Raw genomic sequence first — 16,363 nt, forward strand, 5'->3', positions numbered from 1 at the left:
TTTTTTTTTTTTTTTTTTTTTTTTTTTGATGGCTTTGGGTTGTCCACAGCTTCATGTTCTTGAACATGTTAGACAGTCTCTTATGAGCCCCTATGGTTCTGTCAGTGGACCCTGGTTCCTTCTGAGTTCTGTATGAAAGGACCTTTTCCTTGCCTCTCTTGCTCTAGTCCTTAGGCTTGATACTGGCTGGTCAGATAGTGCCCTCTTGTGGTGTCTCAGCACAACCAGAAAGCTCAGCCCCAGAAATTTGACTTAGATGATTTCCAGTTCTAGTACAAGATTAGTGTGGTTCATGTTTTTCTGATCTGATTTTAGCAGATTCTTTCAAGTTTTTTAATAGCTGTGCTTTTTGTTTGGTGGTCAGCTGTTAGAATTGTGCTTTTACAGGCTCGGGTCTTTAAGACATTTGTCCTAAACTGAGAAGATGACTAGGATGGGAGTGTTGGAGCCAGAGACCATCTGCACCAGCACCACCAGCTATATCCCTGTGTCTGTGTCTTTATTTAGTTTACAAAATTGAAAGAAAAAAATTAGATGTTTAAGTTTGTACTCTTGCTTTCAAAACAAAACTGAAAAGAAATGATACAGAACAGTAGGGAATGCAGTGTTACCTTTGTTGGCAGTTATTTTTTAAATGCCGTGTAAAAAAAACATTTTCCCCATTTTCTTCCTCTGCAGTTCTAGGTCTCGTTCCAGATCGTATTCTCCAGCTCATAACAGAGAAAGGAATCACCCCCGAGTGTATCAGAATCGAGATTTCAGAGGCCACAACAGAGGCTATCGGAGGCCCTATTATTTCCGTGGGCGAAACCGAGGCTTTTATCCTTGGGGCCAGTATAACCGAGGTGGCTATGGAAACTACCGGTCCAATTGGCAGAACTACCGGCAAGCATACAGTCCTCGTCGAGGCCGGTCCCGGTCCCGGTCCCCAAAGAGAAGGTCCCCTTCACCACGGTCCAGGAGCCATTCTAGGAACTCTGATAAATCATCCTCTGACAGGTCAAGGCGCTCCTCATCCTCCCGGTCATCCTCCAACCACAGCAGGGTTGAATCATCAAAGCGCAAGTCTACAAAAGAGAAGAAGTCCTCTTCTAAGGATAGCAGGCCATCTCAGGCAGCCGGTGATAACCAGGGAGATGAGGCCAAGGAGCAGACATTTTCTGGAGGTGCATCTCAAGATATAAAAGGGTCTGAGAGCTCAAAGCCATGGCCAGATGCCACTACCTATAGCACTGGTTCTGCGTCACGGGCCTCAGCTTCTGATCTGAGCCCCCGGGAGAGAAGCCCAGCTCTCAAAAGCCCCCTCCAGTCTGTGGTGGTTAGGCGAAGGTCACCGCGCCCTAGCCCTGTGCCAAAACCTAGTCCTCCACTTTCTAATACATCCCAGATGGGTTCATCTATGTCAGGTGGTGCTGGATATCAGTCTGGTCAGTTCGACCATGGCTCTGGATCTTTGAGTCCATCTAAAAAGAGCCCTGTGGGTAAGAGTCCTCCGGCCACTGGCTCTGCATATGGTTCATCTCAGAAAGACGAGAGTGCTGCTTCGGGAGGAGCGGCATACACAAAAAGGCAAGTATCTCATTTTTCCCATCCCCAAGTGGCTATCCCTAGCCAGCAGCTTAGTTGTAATAACACCCAAGTTAGACCTGAATAATGGTAGCATGGCAATTCCTGTTTTCTCGGCTTTTCATTAGCCTACATTAGAGTTGTCCAGGGAAACTTTAACTTAACTCTAGCTTTCTTGAATTGGTATTACAGCATAAGTTTCTTTAGCCTGTGGTAATGTTTCTACATTTAAAAAATTGCCTTGAATTCTACCAGTCTGAGCCAGAAAACAGTAGAGATTTGTGGGTTAGCTACCAAAAAACAGATCTTTGCCAACATGATTGGCCATTGGAACTATAGACCTCTAGGATCCACTATCTGCCATGTTTGTGTGCATCGGCCCATCGTGGTGAAGAGTGACACACCAAGGAGACTGGGCAAAATAGGAAAGTCCAAGGCGTGGTCTAGAAGAGCTTTTTTTTTTTTAAAGCACAAGGTGGGTGGGCGTATGCCCTTGTAGAGCGCCCAGGCTTATAGAGGTGTGCTACCCTATAAGAGGGTATGGTAAGTTTTATAAGAATTGTTCTTGTGTGGATTGGATAGAGTGGGATGTTACAGGAAAGATGCCAGGACCATGTTTTAGTCAAGAGAGAGAGCAAGAGGTTCCTCCTTCCATTCTTTACTCTTATTAGCACATTTTCTGGTCCCTTGGTTCTTTGTCGTGTTCATTAATGTAACTAGTTAGGTTTAACATTGCTCATAATTAGCATATGTTCAAATTCTGTACTTTGATGCAATCTGAGTTTGCTTTGCAGTGTAAGTTTTATTCCTTGCTAGGACTGAATGTAGATTGGAGTCTGGTTTCTGCTTTTCCATTAGAATAATAAGTTTGCCACCTTCATACTCTTTCCCCTATTAACAAGTATTTTGTTTTTATGTGTTCACAGTATATTTCATTATGTAGATCTTCTAGGTGACTTGAAGCAAATTTGAAGTCTCTTTGAGACTTGTATTTCCAAATGTGAGTTGTATAAATCAAAACAGTCCAAGGTTGAACATTCTGTTAACTTTGCTGAAAGCAGATTTTAAATGAATGAGTAAAAGCTGGGGTGAGACTGTAGTTATTTTCCCCTTAGACCACATAACAGGTAAGTAAAAAAATTTTTCAGTATCCTAAATAACTTGCTCTTACATTTTTTTGTTGTTTTTGTAAGGCACAGTTCCACTGATTCTTAAATGCCAAGTTTATAAATCCATGAAGGATTTTTTTTTTCAGAAATCATTAGACAAGTACCAGGTAGAAAGTGATAATACTGGAATCTACAGCTATGCTTGCTCAGAGACTTAAAACCAGAGCAGGAACAGACCAGGTGCTGTGGTAGAACAGGATGCTCAGGAGGCCTCTCGTGTGTCTCCCTTGTGTTTTTGTAACTAGGTACCTGGAAGACCAGAAAACAGAGAATGGGAAAGATAAGGAACAGAAACAAACAAATACTGATAAAGAGAAGCTGAAAGAGAAAGGGAGCTTCTCTGATGCTGATGTAAAAATGAAATCTGATCCATTTGCTTCCAAGACTGACACTGAGAAGCCCTTTCGAGGCAGCCAGTCACCCAAAAGGTATAAGCTTCGTGATGACTTTGAGAAAAAGATGGCTGACTTCCACAAGGAGGAGATGGATGAACAAGATAAGGACAAAAGTAAGGGGAGGAAGGAACCTGAGTTTGATGATGAGCCCAAATTTATGTCTAAAGTTATAGCCGGTGCAAGCAAAAACCAGGAGGAAGAGAAGTCAGGCAAGTGGGAGAGCCTGGTGCATACAAGGAAGGAAAAGCTAAGGAAGGCAGAGGAGCTGGAGGAGGAGCCTTTCACAGAGAGATCCAGAAAGGAGGAGCGTGGAGGGGCCAAGAGGAGCGAAAGTGGACACAGGGGCTTTGTGCCAGAAAAGAATTTCCGAGTGACTGCATACAAGGCGGTCCAGGAGAAAAATTCGTCACCTCCCCCACGGAAGACCTCTGAGAGCCGAGACAAGCTGGGAAACAAAGGAGACTTTTCCTCAGGGAAGTCTTCCTTTTCCATTACTCGGGAGGCCCAGGTCAATGTCCGGATGGACTCCTTTGATGAGGACCTTGCACGGTGAGGAGTGCTCCTTGTTGACCCTCAGGGCTCTAATGGCCAAAATGGTTTCATTACCCCTTCTTCCTGAGAACAGAAATGTTTCCTTGCTGCCACCTATCAGTGCGGATAGCCTCATGTCTGTCCCTGGAGTGGAGAGAGTGTCACTGAGTGATAACAGCTCACAGATTGATTATGCCCCTTAGGCATTGCCGGGGTAAAGATTGTCTTCAGCCAGTATGCCTGATTTTTTTTGTTGTTATTGTTGTTGCTTTTTAAAATATTTATTTATTTATTTATTATGTATGCAATATTCTGTCTGCATGTATGCCTGCCGGCCAGAAGAAGACACCAGACCTCATTACAGATGGTTGTGAGCCACCATGTGGTTGCTGGGAATTGAAGTCAGGACCTTTGGAAGAGCAGGCAATGCTCTCAACCGCTGTGCCATCTCTCCAGCCCGTTATTGTTGTTTTTTGTTTCTGGGAACTCAAAACCACTATTTTGGTCTGTCTTTACCTCCAGCCCAGCTCCTACCTACACTGTTTCTTTTACCTGTCAAGATCCTTGAAAATCATGTCTCCATTTTACTTGGGTCGCCAGACTCTGATATTTTTCCGATTTCAAATTGATGTATCTAGCCTCTTGCCTCCCTCCCCTCACTTCAGGAAAGCATGATAGAGCCCAGACTGACTGCTTTTGACGTAGTATACCCAACCAGTTGGAGTTGTAACCACACACTCCTCTCTTACCACTTATGCTTAGAAAGTGGGGAGGGACACACATGCATGTGAAGGTCAGAGGGCTTCTTTCTGGAGTTTTCTCCTACAGTGTTGGTCTGGGGGTCAAGTTCTGGCTTGGAGGCCATCGCCTGTACCCCTGAGCCATCTCACCAGCCTCACTCTTTGCTTCTTGGTGCTGTCTTGTTGAACAGCCTTCCCTAGCCAAGCTAGTTGACCTTTTACAATGCCTTTGTTAAAACAAGTAGCCATAGGAAATATAGTCACCAAGGTTTAACAGTTCCCCACTTGAAGATTCTCAGTGATGAATGAGATGTGGACTCATCTTTCCTCAGTTATAATGTGTTACCATTACTTGAACTTTGATAGAGAACAAGAGGGGCCTTGTGGATAGAAACTCTTTGGAACTGTCTCCAGAGAAAACGGGGGTGGGGTGGGGGTCAAGATGGTTCATCGGGTACAGGTAACATCACCAAGCCTGGTGATGTGGAAAGAAAGAACTGACTCCTACATGTTGTATTCTGACTGTCACTTGGTGTGTGCCATACACATTCATCCTCCCTTCCTTGGCCCAAAATAATAATAGGAAACCATGGTTCCATGTTGGAAAACTCACATGCTTAGTATGCATAGGGCCTTGGCTTTTTTGCCCAGCATTCTACCTCCTCACCTCCAGCCCATAAAGCCTGGCCTATTCATTCAGTCCTAGTATACTCAGGAGTCTTGAGACAGGAAGATGACAAGTTCACAGCCAACCTTGCAATATATAGGAGGAAAACTATCTTGAAAATTAGCTTATTTTTATAGTTAAAGAATTGTGACTTTCAGCCAGGTGGTAGTGGCAGCACATGCCTTCAATCCCAGCCACCTGGGAAGCAGACAGACAAATCTTTGATTTCGAGGCCAGCCTGGTCTATAGAGCGAATTTCAGGATAGCGGTGGCTACACAGAGAAACCCTGTCTGAAAAAAACCAACAAGAAATAAGAATTTTAACTTTCTATATCTCTTGTTACATTGATTCTCCTTGTATTTGTCTTTCAGACCCAGTGGCTTATTGGCTCAGGAAAGAAAGCTTTGTCGGGATCTAGTCCATAGCAATAAAAAGGAACAGGAATTTCGTTCCATCTTCCAGCACATACAGTCAGCTCAGTCTCAGCGTAGCCCCTCAGAATTGTTTGCTCAGCACATAGTGACGATTGTTCATCATGTTAAAGGTAAGTAGAGACAGTTTCCACACAGTAGTCTTTGTTTTTCGAGACCGGGTTTCTCTGTGGCTTTGGAGCCTGCCTCTGCCTTCCGAGTGCTGGGTTAGAGAATGAGGAAGCCTCTAGGACGTTGAAAGCTAAAGGCTAGCTTAAAGAAATATCAGTGCTTAGCCGGGCGGTGGTGCTTTAATCCCAGAACTCGAGAGGCTGAGGCAGGCCTGGTCTACAAGAGCTAGTTCCAGGAAGAGCTCTAAAGCTACAGCAAAACCCTGTCTTGAAAAACCACAGAGAGAGAGAGAGAGAGATATTGAGAGATATTGAGAGATATTGAGAGATTGATTTATTTAGGGGAGAAGTTTCCATGTTTTAGAGATGAATTTCTGAAATGCTAGCATCTATAATCTTGATAATAAACAAAACCCTCAACATGAAGTATGGGGAGTGGCTTTTTAAGGATTTGTGTGTGTCTGTGTCTGAGATAGGAGGTTCCCAAAGAGGTCAGATCCCTTGGAACTAGAGATAGATTTGGTTGTGAACCTTCTGACAAAGGTGCTGGAAAGCAAACTTGTGTCCTGGGAAAATAGCAACCTTTTTTAATATCTGAGCCATCTCTCCAGCCTCTGAGAAATGGCTTTTCCGTTACCTCTTTTCCTTTGTAGCAGTGTCTTGTATACGTTTTGATGTGAATTTCTTTCCCAAGTTGTTCTGTCATCCCCTGGGCAAATGAATAGTGGTGCACAGGTTGAGTAATGGGCAAAAGCAATGATGCAGAAAGCTGAATTGGGCCTGTTACAGGCTCCATCTAGAGTTAAAGTCAATAATAATTGGTCCTGTGCCCCAAAGGGAGGTTAGCGCCAGGTTCTTTGACCTTGTATCATGTCCCTGAGATAAGGGAGCTTACTAGAAACCCAGCATTAGATGTCTCTGAACTAGCTCCCTTTCCTTCCCTTTTTTAGTATGTTACATGGGTTTGAATATTAAATTGTATCTCTGGCTACAGGTCCACTGAATATTGTATCTGCCCTAGATAACATTAATGTATTTCTTTGAATCTTAACAGAACATCACTTTGGATCCTCTGGAATGACATTACATGAACGCTTTACTAAATACCTAAAGAGAGGAAGTGAACAAGAAGCAGCTAAAAATAAGAAAAGCCCAGAGATACACAGGTGAGGTTCTCAGCCTACTCTGAGGGTTGTAATAAAAGACTTTTGTCATTTGGGGGCTGGAGAGATGAATGACTCAGCGTTTAAGCACACTGACTGCTCTTCCAAAAGACTCAGGTTCAATATCTAACACCCACGTGGATGCTCACAACTGTCTGTAACTCCAGTTCCAGGGAGGGGATCTGATGCCCTCATACAGACATGCATGCAGGCAAAGCACCAGTGCATATGAAAAAAAAACCAACTTGTCATTTGATATTAAACTGACCTTTTTATTTTTTTATTTTTTGGTTTTTTCGAGACAGGGTTTCTCTGTGGTTTTGGGGCCTGTCCTGGAACTAGACTGGTCTCGAACTCACAGAGATCCGCCTGCCTCTGCCTCCCGAGTGCTGGGATTAAAGGCGTGCGCCACCACCACCCGGCTTAAACTAACCTTTTTGCATTCTCCCACTAATGTACTTTTGACCCAAAATTTAGGGTAAAGTAATATTATCTAGAGCTCTTGGAAATCTGAGGACTTTGTATTTGAGAATGGAAAGGATGCTTTGAAGGCTGTAGTTTCTCACATTGGGCCCAAAGAACCTGAGGTTTCTGTAGTAAGAATAAATACTGACTTCTCTAAACAACATTATCTCTTGGGGCTGGAGAGATGGCTCAGAGGTTAAGAGCATTGTCTGCTCTTCCAGAGGTTCTGAGTTCAATTCCCAGCAACCACATGGTGGCTCACAACCATCTGTAGTGGGGTCTGGTGCCCTCTTCTGGCGTGCAGGCATAAACACAGAATACTGTATGCTAATAAATAAATAAACATTAAAAAAAACAACATTATCTCTTTCATTTAGGAGAATTTGCTGGGGAAGAGGGTTGAGGGAAAAGCTTGAATTTTACTTATCTCAACAGTTTAAATGAGTTCCAACAGATTTAAAAGAATTATCCCTTATAATTCAGGAAATCTGTTTGGAGCATGGAGAGCTTGTCTGGAATTAGCTTGGTACCAAGGAAGATCAAGGAATCTGCCTTGCTAACTAGTAAAAAGCACCGCCAGGAAGTGTGTGTCTTAATCCCAGGACTGGGAAGCAGAGGCAGGCAGATCTCTGAGTTTCTGAAAAGCCAGGTCAGAAAAGTTCCAGGACAGCTAGGACTACTACATAGTAAAAAAAACAAAACAAAACAAAACAAAACAAAACAAAAAAACGAACAAAATGGGAAAGAATAGACTGCTTTTCTAGTATATGCAGAGCACTTGAGTCCATTTCCTAGTAGTGACCGCCCCAAAATAAAATAAAGGAACTTGGGCTGGCAAGCTGTCTCAGTGGGTATTGTTGTAGATCCCAGGTTCCATATTGTGGAAGGAGTGAGCTAACTGCGTAAGTTGTAGCATGTGCTTTAAACAAACACATATACACAAATGAATATAATACTTATTTTTCAATTATTTACTTTGGGTGGAAGGAATGTTTCTATTACAGGTATAACTAATATAGTGTATGCTAGGCATGCACATGTAATCTTAACATGAAAAGGGGGAGAAATAGAACTAGTAGCAGATAAACTATAAAAAGTAATTATGTCTATGACTCCATTACCCACCTTAGGGTCTAAAATGTTAACCAATATTGTTCAGTAGAATAGTATACTATTTCTGTGTTTTTAATTTTAGGAGGATAGACATTTCCCCCAGTACATTCAGAAAACATGGTTTGACTCACGAGGAAATGAAAAGTCCCCGGGAACCTGGCTATAAGGTGAACTGTTGCTTTGATCAGTAGTTCCAACATAATGAGTGCGTTGGGCATGAACTTGACAGAAATGTGTTTGTTTAAATTACTCTCTACTTAAGTTTGTGTTTTTCTTTTAAGGATGGGCATAATTCTAAAAATGAACTACAAAGGGTTAATTTTTATTAAAATGTATCAACAACCTTTGTGAAGTGGTTAGAATATGGTAAATGACCCCAGAGTCTATTGAGGTGAGCTTGAGAAAAAAAAGAGAGGCGTTTTGGAACAAGTGCCCATGATGAGAGAAGAAACTTTTTGTGATATTTTTCTGCTTGTAAGTATTATCAAATCAACTGTCTACATGCACTATTTCCAACCATGATTTCAGAAAGACATGCATGTCAGAGCAGAGTGAAATATTCATATCTTAACTCAGTAGACTGTGTTCAGCAGCTGGTGCGCTTTTTTGTTTTTTCCTAACATTGTACCATATCATCTGTCGATTACTGTTACTTTAAAATGGCCTGGCTACATTTGCAATGATATGCACATAACATGTTACTAAGAGATTAGACTCCTGTGCAGTATTTATTATGAAATAAGTAGATGGAGTTTTTAATATTTTAATATTTATTCACCATCATTCATATATACAGTTTAAATTTAAAATAAGATGGCTATTCTATGCTACTGAAACCTTTTTTAAAATAACTGTTTTAAAATTTTCTAGACAAATTTGTCTTTTTGGTTGAAAGTGTTGAGAGATACTCATGTGCAATCTCTCACTTTCCACCCGTTTCCCTATCTCCACATGCCCTCAGCCTGGCCTTAGTGAAGCAGCAGAAGTCTATGCTCCATGCCTCCAACAGTCAGCTCCCCAGTGATGGAGTAGTGGCTGCCTTTGTCCTTTGTTGTCATTTGCTTGTTTATTTATTGGCTTTTTGAGTCTACAGAGGTCTTAGACTCTCAGAAACAAATTGATAAAATAATAAGCCTTCCTATTATTCTTGTTATTTAAATCAAATATTGCATCCGAAAGTTTATGGTTAATAAAGTGTGGACGGCTTTCTGTTAGCAAGGACCTACTTCTATTAGGCAAATCCCAGTGTATGATGTCCCTGAAGCCATATAGACATTTATCCTCAAGAAGTTTTTGGGAGTTATTGAAGGCCATTGTAGATGTGATCTGGGCAGTGTTGCTTTTGTCTTTACTTATTCTTGTACATTAAGGTGATTCCGTACGGTAGTGGGTGGCCTTCTTTAGATAGGGAGAAGTGAGCATTTCCTATAAGCCTAATAAAAACATTTTCCAGAGCTGGTTTTGGCCATCTCAGCATATACACTTACTCAGCATATACACGTAGAGGCATTACTGGGACACAGGAAACAAAGATTCACATATACCGTTTTCAAGAGATAGCACCTTGATTGTTTAAAAAAAATAAAAAACTTTCTGGGGTGAGGCTTTTAGATTCCCAGTGTCTCCATTGGCAAAAAACACATTTGAGAGTGAGTGAGTTAGCAGTTCTGGATCCCAAAAACCTTAATTTTAACATCTTTTTCAGCAGGCTGAAGGCAAATACAAAGATGATCCTGTTGATCTTCGCCTTGATATTGAGCGTCGTAAAAAACATAAGGAGAGAGATCTTAAGCGAGGTAAATCAAGAGAGTCGGTGGATTCCCGAGACTCTAGCCACTCAAGAGAAAGATCAGCTGAGAAAACAGAGAAAACTCACAAAGGATCAAAGAAGCAGAAGTACGTGACGCCCCTGCCTGTCACCCTAGATTCTGGAGTAAAGTCTCAGTTATTCACTATTTTTTATTGGTGGTGGTGGTTTTTCACCTTTCACTACAGAGTCTAAGCATGGAACCCTTGCTAGCCCAGAACTTACTGTGTAGACCAAGTTGCTTAATCCCTGCCCCTCCAGTGCTGGGATTACATGAGCGCACACAACACTTGTTCATTTGGGCTTGTGAGTACGCCAGGCCTTCTCATCAAGAGAACTTCATGGTTAGGAACTAAAACATCTGTAGCATTGTCTTCCCTAGCTTGAAAATAGAACTTCTTTATCTAAGTAAAGTTATCTTTGTCCAGAAATGAATGTTGCAACGATTGTGGAAATTGATTAGCAGTTTGTGTGACAGGTCTTCTGGGCATGTTCTTTCTCATTGAGTATTTTCTTAGTGTGCTTATAGTTTAGAAAATCATTGATAGAATAAAATACTATAACATTTAATACATTCGATTAAAAGTACTGTTTTAAAACCAGGTGAGAGCCGAGCGGTGGTGGCGCACGCCTTTAATCCCAGCACTCGGGAGGCAGAGGCAGGCAGATCTCTGTGAGTTCGAGACCAGTCTGGTCTACAAGAGCTAGTTCCAGGACAGGCTCCAAAAACCACAGAGAAACCCTGTCTCTAAAAAAACAAAAACAAAAAGAAATAAAAACCAGGTGAAACGAGATAGGACAGGATTGTTGTTTCATAGACAGTTCAAAGAGGTGTTCCAAATATTTCTTTTAAAAAACAGACTTTTTTTTCATTGTTATGTAGGGCAACATAACATGCCAATGCCATGATGCTTCTGCTTTTTTTGGTGGTGCTAGAGAGTAAACCTTGGGCCTTGCATATGCTCTGCAAGTTTTCAGCTGAGCTACAACCAGCCTTGGTACATTGTTGAAGGTTCTATGGTTTCAGTCACCTTTCCTTAAATGGAGCAGAGTTGCAGCTTTAACCTTCTCAAAAAGCAATATTTCTGCTATTCTGGACTTGAACTGGCTGGCAGGCAGTCTTTGTCTTGGGCTGGCTTTGCCCTCTGTGTAGCAACTAAGGATGACCTTGAATTCCTTCCTGATTTTTTTTTTTTTTTTTTTTTTTTTTTTTTTTTTTTTTTTGTCTCCCACAAGTCCAGTTTATAGGTGTGCACCACATTGCCACTGGTGGAAAGTGGAGTGAGTCCCCATAAGCATCTCAGTATTGAGTATAGAAAAGTAATTGATACTTATTTCTGAAACATGCCCAGCTCTGAGTTGCACTGTGACTTTCAACAATTTACTTAGAGAAGGTTTCCAGCCCTATCAGAAGTAACAAAAGAGGCTACTAAGTGACCCTGAGGTATCAGGAGGACTCCCAGGAATACCTCAAGGTATTCCTTGGTTTATGAAAAGCCGTTGGGGCTGCAGAGTTGGATGTTACTAAGAACACTTGTTCAATTCTCAGCATCCACTTGGCAGCCCAAACTATCTGTAACCCGTCTGGGGAGATGATGTCATCTTCTGGCCTCCTTGGGCACTATGTGCTTGAGTGACTGAGTTAAGCGAAAACCTTTGAACACTGTTCTTATTACTGTCTTTTTACAACTCATAAAAACCTCTGTTTTGTTTTAGCATTTTTGCTGTTTTGGTTTTAGTTTTTGCAAGCAGGGTTTCTCTGGGTAACCCTAGCCGGTTCTGGTACTCACCTGGTAGACCAGGCTGACCTTGAACTCAGAGATCTGCCTGCCTCTGCCTCCGAAGTGCTGGCATTAAAAGCGTGCGCCACCATAGCCCGACCAAATTGGAAGCTCTTGAGAATCTTATTTCTGAAAACTTCTTACCACAACACAGAGTATCAGAGTGGTTAGGTTTCTGTGTTCTGGTTTTGAGTATAGCAGTGTGGATCTCTTGTTTTCATGGGAAGAGAAGATACTAAAACAAGTGGGGGCTGGGCAGAGTACTTTTTTTTTCTTTTCTTTTTTTAATGTGCATGAGTGTTTTTCTCCTAAGTCTCTGTACCATGTGTACACCTGGTGCCCAAGGAGGCCAGAAGAGGGCATTGGCTCCCCAGGACCAGAGTTACAGGTGGTTATGCGCTATCATGAGGTTGCTGAGAGCCGAACAAGTGCTCTTAAAAGCTGAAACAGTTCTCCAGCCCCAGAATGCTTCTTATAAATGAGGTACCAAGGAATGCCTGGAGGTCTCTATTCCTGGGAGTTTGGTCCTCTGACATCTTAGGGTCATTTAGTAGCCTCCTGTTACCTCTAGTAGGGCTGGCACTAGCCTGTAGTGTGTAGACAGTGAGTCATCATATTAGTCTAATTTCTCTAGTCTGTAATTTACCCAAATGAAGGGAAAGGAAGAGATACGACTCCAGGAGAAGTTGCTGCAGATTCTAGACTTAAGAGCACAACCTGTTTGAGCTCAGTAGGAGGTGGTTGTATAGAGTCAGTGGGCTAATTAGAGCCAGGTTTGTTTCCAAGCTCTGCTCAGCTCTGTCACCTATGAACTGAGTAATGTGGAATTCTCTGGTCACTTTGTCAGTAAGGTGTTCTGACATTTCATTTCATCTTAAAGTGTCTCCCACCCCCTTGTGCCCGCCACAAAACGGCATTTGAGTGCTAGGAATGACAGCACACTAATAAGGGTTTGCTGCAGTGTCAGAGTCAGCCACTCACACGGACCTTCTTGCCTTCTCTGTTGGTTCATCTGGCAGGCTGATAATGGAGCATTATTTAATAAACATGATTATTTTATGTTCTTTATGTTTGATAACATATTTACCACATGCTTAGAAATAGGTATGTCACTGAAAATGACTCACAGAACCACATCTGCTGGGTGGGTTAGGGTGAACAAAACCCGCTTGCTTGGTAGTTAATCTCTGATGCTGCCAGAACCAGTCTTGATTTCCTTCTTGTTGTTGTTCTTCATGTAGGAAGCACCGCAGAGCAAGAGACCGGTCTAGGTCCTCCTCTTCCTCTTCCCAGTCGTCTCACTCCTACAAAGCAGAGGAGTACCCCGAGGAAGCAGAGGAGAGGGAGGAGAGCACCACAGGCTTTGACAAATCCAGACTGGGGACCAAAGACTTCGTGGGTCCAAATGAAAGAGGCGGCAGAGCACGGGGAACCTTTGTAAGGGCCTCCCTTTTTCTCTAAGCCTCCAGCTCTTTCTAGTCTCAACTAAATGTCAATAAGACACCAGTTCTTCTGCCTCTGGTCTAAGCAAGCCAGCTGTAGACTCAAGATTCTTTGGTTCCCAAAGCTTCTATGTTCACTTGTTTCTTTGTTTATAATCACTTCCAAAGCCTCTTATAGCTTCTCATCCCAGAATTTACCCCATTTCCTTGGATCTTGCTTGAAGGCAGCCCTCTGGCCATGTATATATACCCTTGGACTGTCTGCTTGGGAGGAACAGGATAGAAATGAGTAGAAGCTAGTTTAACTGCGCGTGACGGGGGCATCTGTCCATTCCTTGTCAGAATGTAAGGGATTTTCTACTGCTGACATGGACCTTTGTTTCTTTTGCTTCCTTTATTTCTACAGCAATTTCGAGCAAGAGGGAGAGGTTGGGGCAGAGGAAACTATTCCGGTAACAATAACAACAACAGCAACAATGATTTTCAAAAGAGAAACCGGGAAGAGGAATGGGATCCAGAGTACACACCCAAAAGCAAGAAGTATTACTTGGTAAGTGTCTGGGACTAACCAGGAAAGGGCCAGAGAAACTTTGGCACACAGTAACTGATTTGAAGGCTTTAATTGGTCTATTTGACCTTGTTAAATTTGTATACAGGCATAGAGACTGTGAATGTGTTGGTATTGTGCTAGCTAGATGGCTCTTCTCTAGAGGGTTAAGTCAGTTTTGGCTCCAATGTGGCTTATCTTCTGAACTGTTTATGAATTCCAAAATAAGCAAGAAATGTCACTGTTGCCTTTCTTGTCCTGTGGACTTTGACTCCTCCCCCGCTCCCAGCCTCTGTTACCCTTTACTACTAGATTGACAGGAAAAACAGCTCTAGAGCTGTCTGAGGAACAAAAAGGTTGTTACCATGATGAAACGGCACTGAGGTTTTCCTCTTACCTGTGTTGTTGTGGGTCATACCCATGCTCCTCAGACTGTTACATAGTCGCTAACTCCTGCCCTTGCTGTGATTCACTGGGCCTGTATCCAAGCCTGTAATTCCTGGGCTTTGGCCTAGTTGTTGGGAGCCAGTTTGAAGTTTCTAGAAGACCTGAATAGGTGTAGAATTGCTGTGAAAGGAAAAGCCCTTTCCTGCTTCTGTTTGCCACCTGAGGGAACATTGCCAGTTCTGATCTGGTCATTGTGGCACTGCAACCTTGGACAGAGGCAGCTGCCTTCAGGAGCCTAAGAATGGCTTCTGTGAGAGGATGGCGTAACCTGTGAAGTGATGAGAGTCTAACATGAGACAGTCAGAATTCTTCACTCATTCCACCTTTGGTCCGTCCCTGCTGTGGAGACTGTCAGAACAGGGGTAGTTTCCCTGCTGTGACAGACAGACACTGCTCCTTACTATTGAAGATGGAGTGCTGCAAGAGGGCACCTGGGCTGGGGGCTTGGAAAGGACTGGAGCCCCAGGCCAGTTCCATTCCACATGTTAGTATGATTGATTTTTCTAGATGCCTCCTTTGAGAAATGGTGGTGTACGGCTGCAGAGATGCTTCTATGGCTGCAGCAGTTAAGAGCACTGGCTGCTCTTAAAGGAGACTTGGGTTCAGTTCCCAACACCCACAGGCAGCTCACAACTGTCTGTAACTCCAGTTCCAGGGAATTATTTTTAAAAAGAGAGAGAAATGGTGTTCTAAATAATAACAACTTGGTTTACGTGATAGTCATAAGTGGCAGGATACTAACGGGGTAAATGAGCTAGTGCCCGTCTTCGTGCTTTCCTACTACTCTAACACTTGTAATGTCCACACTGTTGCCTTAGAGTTCCCCAGGTACCAGAGGTGCTCTTGGATCTGAGCCTGTGGCAGTATTGGAGTAGAATGGGCAAAGGGCAGAAAAGGTCACAGGGGCACAGGCCTGTGTGATGGGGACAGAGAAGAGAACACTAGCCCTGATGCCAGTTTTCTTTGCTCTCAGCATGATGACCGGGAAGGTGAAGGCAGTGACAAGTGGATGAGCCGTGGCCGTGGCCGAGGAGCCTTCCCCCGGGGTCGGGGCCGGTTCATGTTCCGGAAATCCAGTACCAGCCCCAAGTGGGCCCACGATAAGTTCAGTGGCGAGGAAGGAGAGATTGACGACGATGAGAGTGGGACAGAGAACCGGGAAGACAAGGACGGTCTGCAGCCCACAGCTGAGTAGGGCCGCTCTTGATGGAGCCCTGGCCCAGGGAGAGAGGCACTGGGAGAGGCTGGTGGAGCTAAACAGGGAGCCTCAAGAAGATCCTGCAAATCCCACCCAACAACCCACCAGCCACACAGAACCTACAACAGCAAAGTACACATCCCTGGTGCTGTCCCACTGGACAGAGGACACTGGCCCCAGAGCCTAGGATCAGGCCCACGTTTTGAGCAGCCCACAACACACTGGGCTCCCGCTGTTTCTTGTTTGTTGTTGGTGTGTGGGGTGGGGGCAGGGTAGGGAGAATGATGCTGATGCTTGGGTTTTTTGTTTGGTTTTGTTTTCCTTTCCCGATTAGAAACCCAAGTTTCCTTAATTTCGTTTGGAACTAAAAGGATGAACTTGGTTTTCAGTCATTTCCTGTCCTGACTTTTAAAAGGCCCTTATATTTCTCTTTTCTTTTTTTTTTTCTTTTTACAGGATATGTAGTATATTAGCAGAAAGATTTAATTTGGGCAACTTTGATTCTTAAAGCATGTGAATAAACATTGATGTGTTCGCCTCAGTTTGGGACCAAACTGCTTGGATCTTTGTAAAAACCGGTTTTGTATGTCACGGAGGAGTTTAAGGCCTTTCTGACCACCTTGTGTTCCCCTTTCTGCACAGCCATGTGTCACGTGGAGTTGCTCCCAGCCTCCCCATGCATCCTGCTCTTGTCTGATTTCTCTTGGGCTGGGCTTCCCATTTTCCACCAGCAGCTCCAGTATCCTAAACTTTGTAGTCCTGCTGGTCCTCAGCAAAAGGAGTGGAAACT

General features: G+C 43.3%; 1 protein-coding gene across 2 annotated transcripts in view; it reads left to right on the plus strand.

The window, feature by feature from the left end:
• Thrap3 (thyroid hormone receptor associated protein 3) overlaps positions 1-16,112 on the plus strand; it is a 33,411-nt gene extending 17,299 nt beyond the window's left edge. Inside the window, exons 3-11 of one of the 2 annotated variants that reach the window (XM_013348433.1) lie at positions 679-1,569; positions 2,981-3,679; positions 5,441-5,613; positions 6,665-6,776; positions 8,434-8,518; positions 10,057-10,247; positions 13,181-13,376; positions 13,788-13,931; positions 15,349-16,112. In XM_013348433.1, coding sequence (XP_013203887.1) covers positions 679-1,569; positions 2,981-3,679; positions 5,441-5,613; positions 6,665-6,776; positions 8,434-8,518; positions 10,057-10,247; positions 13,181-13,376; positions 13,788-13,931; positions 15,349-15,570 — 2,713 coding nt within the window. In that variant the 3' untranslated portion in view covers positions 15,571-16,112. The remainder of the gene's footprint in view (positions 1-678; positions 1,570-2,980; positions 3,680-5,440; positions 5,614-6,664; positions 6,777-8,433; positions 8,519-10,056; positions 10,248-13,180; positions 13,377-13,787; positions 13,932-15,348) is intronic. The other variant, XM_005353249.2, reaches the window with a different exon arrangement.
• The last annotated feature ends 251 nt before the right edge of the window (positions 16,113-16,363 follow it).

The sequence above is a fragment of the Microtus ochrogaster genome, chromosome 10 (genome assembly GCF_000317375.1).
Source record: "Microtus ochrogaster isolate Prairie Vole_2 chromosome 10, MicOch1.0, whole genome shotgun sequence".
Taxonomy (NCBI): Eukaryota; Metazoa; Chordata; class Mammalia; order Rodentia; family Cricetidae; genus Microtus; species Microtus ochrogaster.